This window comes from Austrofundulus limnaeus, unplaced genomic scaffold, assembly GCF_001266775.1.
Source record: "Austrofundulus limnaeus strain Quisiro unplaced genomic scaffold, Austrofundulus_limnaeus-1.0 Scaffold216, whole genome shotgun sequence".
In the NCBI taxonomy this organism is placed as follows: domain Eukaryota; kingdom Metazoa; phylum Chordata; class Actinopteri; order Cyprinodontiformes; family Rivulidae; genus Austrofundulus; species Austrofundulus limnaeus.
Window position 1 is genome coordinate 372,643 of NW_013952618.1, and position 2,504 is coordinate 375,146.

The window sequence follows — 2,504 nt, forward strand, 5'->3', positions numbered from 1 at the left end:
TTTTAGGTTTCACAGCTGGTTTGGTGAAGGAGCCTAGTATTGGGGCTGGCTTTTACACAATTGATCTGAAGATTTCAGACCTGCAGGGAGTGTTTAGTGTTCACAGACTTAATGTGACTGTGTGCACATGCTTGGTATCACGCAACTGCCAGGATCGAGTTAGTAAGACAGCATCTGGTGGGGTTGCTGTTGTCATAGCGTTCCTTGTGCTGGCTTTACTATTGGGTAAGGAATGGAAGCACAGTTCCTTGTTCAGTTTTAKAGCAAACCATTCTTTTCCTTGTGTACAAGTCCTGTTGTGTGTATTTTGACAGCTCTGCTGCTGGCGGCATTTGTCATGTCCTGTGAAGTGTTCACAGAAATTCAACAAGAAGTTCAACAAAAAGGAAGTCTTGAGATATACAATGATGAGAAACAAGGAACAGACTGCAAGGTTGCATCTAAGAAACATTTACATATGAGACATATTTCAGTGGGAATATAACTGACCATTTCTTTTTCTTGTAAAGGTAGAAGATGCTGTGCCATTTTTGCCCAACAACCAAAAGCTTGATGATCTTGACTCACTGATGAAACAGAAGCAATTTAACATTAGACGAATTGTAGGTACAAGAAAACTGGAAACCATTCACAAGTTAATCTCTGTACATGAAAAACAATGAAGTGAAGCAAGATTACACTGGAAAAAATATTTGCATGAGACTTATTCCAGGGTGAAAACCACTAACCATTTGTTTTTCTTGTAAAGTTAATAGATGATGGCCCAGTTGTGTTCCTAAATCAAAGGCTCCACAATTATGACTCATTGGTCATGCAGAACCAATCTGAGTCAACGGTGGGTACAAGAGAAAACTATAAATCATTCACAAATTAATTATTACACAAACAAAACAATCACAGAAATTTTGTCAAACCGCCAAATCAATCTGCATCTGGCCAAACGCCTAATATGAAGAGGCATGGATAGCTTAGGTTTACAAAGTCAACATTTATCTGTCACAGTAGTAAGGTAATACACACATTAAAAACCAGTGCATCACTTCTGAACATTTACATATTAATTTTATTTAATCTTCTCTGTGTCTTTAGAGCTGGGACTTTCAGAGATCCTTTGCCTACTGGGTAAATTTGTTAAAATTGTTGCTTACGTTGTGTTATTTTGTGTCACAAGCTGAWAAAACTGTCACTTTTCTTACAGTGTGAAGACATGGAAGCAAAGAATGCCCTTTACCATTGGAACTGTATTTACCCACATCTGACAGCTCTAGTTCAACAGGTTAGTGTTTCTCTACACACAGTGCTCAACACTGACAAAAGAAAGCATGAGATGTACAAGAGGGCAATACCCCCCCTCCCTTAGCCAGRCAGATTTATGTTTGAGTCACAAGTTACTGTATGGCATGGTGTGCATCTGTAATTTCCCCTAGCTATTTAGGGTTAGTAAAACCTTCAAATAAAAAACAAAAAAGTTGTTTTTGAGCAATTAGGAGAAAAAAATCTTTGTTAGAATTACAAATAAAACTCAAAAATCTAGTTCCCTGAATAAAACCAATCTCCTCAACATTAAACATATCATCGTAGGTTATGCATTATTTTTATATAAATAAACGTAGCACAAAAACAATAAAATTTTTGTTTGGTAGAACATTTCTTTGTTGTAACGATGCTTCTGCACAATGCACCTGGGGGTAGCAGAAGATCAAAACAAGCAGAGTTGTAAAGTAAGTAAGTACAAATAGGTTGTTGCTGTACTTAAGTAGAATTTTTGATTATCTGTACTTTATTAATTATTTTCTGCCTACCTTCTACTTCTTATGTTTTTCAAATAGGCAAGAAGTAGAAAGTCATTAGTCCTATTTCATTATAGCTTGTTCTCTTTTCGGCTTGTTATTGTTAAAAAAACTATCCAGATAAATTGTGACTCGTGGTTGGATGAAATGTATAAATACATATTCTGACACAGTGTTACTTTATACACAATCCATCACAGCTGCACAATATATACTTAATAGACCTTTTAGTCTTTAGAGAAAATATTTTTGGGGAGATCACCTCCCAATAAATGTAATTTTGAAAAATCAAACTGCTCACTTTTACTCAATCCTTTTGCTTTTAATACTTAAGTACATTTTATGAAAGAAAAAATGGCAATGCTTTTCTCTATAAGTGATTGTCTAAAAAAGAGTCATCTAGATATGCACAAATTTTTTTTGTTTTGATATTTTCCCTACAGAGGCTTTTATCTCTCGATGACGCCGAAACTGAGATGCCCAATGAGTCCCATTCGTATGCAGAAGAAGGAGACGCTGACGACCTCTCCGATCTAGATGACATCGCTTTTCCTGAAGACGATCAAGAGTCGTTTCAGAAGCTGCTGGAAAACTTGGGCCCAAGTTTCAGAAAACTGGCTTCCATTTGCGAACCACAACAAAACCACCACAAGAGTCTCCTTTGATGGCAGCGTGCCATTTAATAGCATGTACACCTTCTCACCTGCAGCACAT

General features: G+C 36.7%; 1 protein-coding gene across 1 annotated transcript in view; it reads left to right on the forward strand.

The window, feature by feature from the left end:
* LOC106525185 (cadherin-like protein 26) overlaps nucleotides 1-2,493 on the forward strand; it is a gene marked incomplete in the record, with an annotated part of 13,444 nt that extends 10,951 nt beyond the window's left edge. The window contains 7 exon segments of the mRNA XM_014019330.1: nucleotides 7-225; nucleotides 315-433; nucleotides 510-602; nucleotides 749-835; nucleotides 1,090-1,122; nucleotides 1,199-1,276; nucleotides 2,234-2,493. Coding sequence (XP_013874784.1) covers nucleotides 7-225; nucleotides 315-433; nucleotides 510-602; nucleotides 749-835; nucleotides 1,090-1,122; nucleotides 1,199-1,276; nucleotides 2,234-2,455 — 851 coding nt within the window.
* Nucleotides 2,494-2,504: the final 11 nt, after the last annotated feature.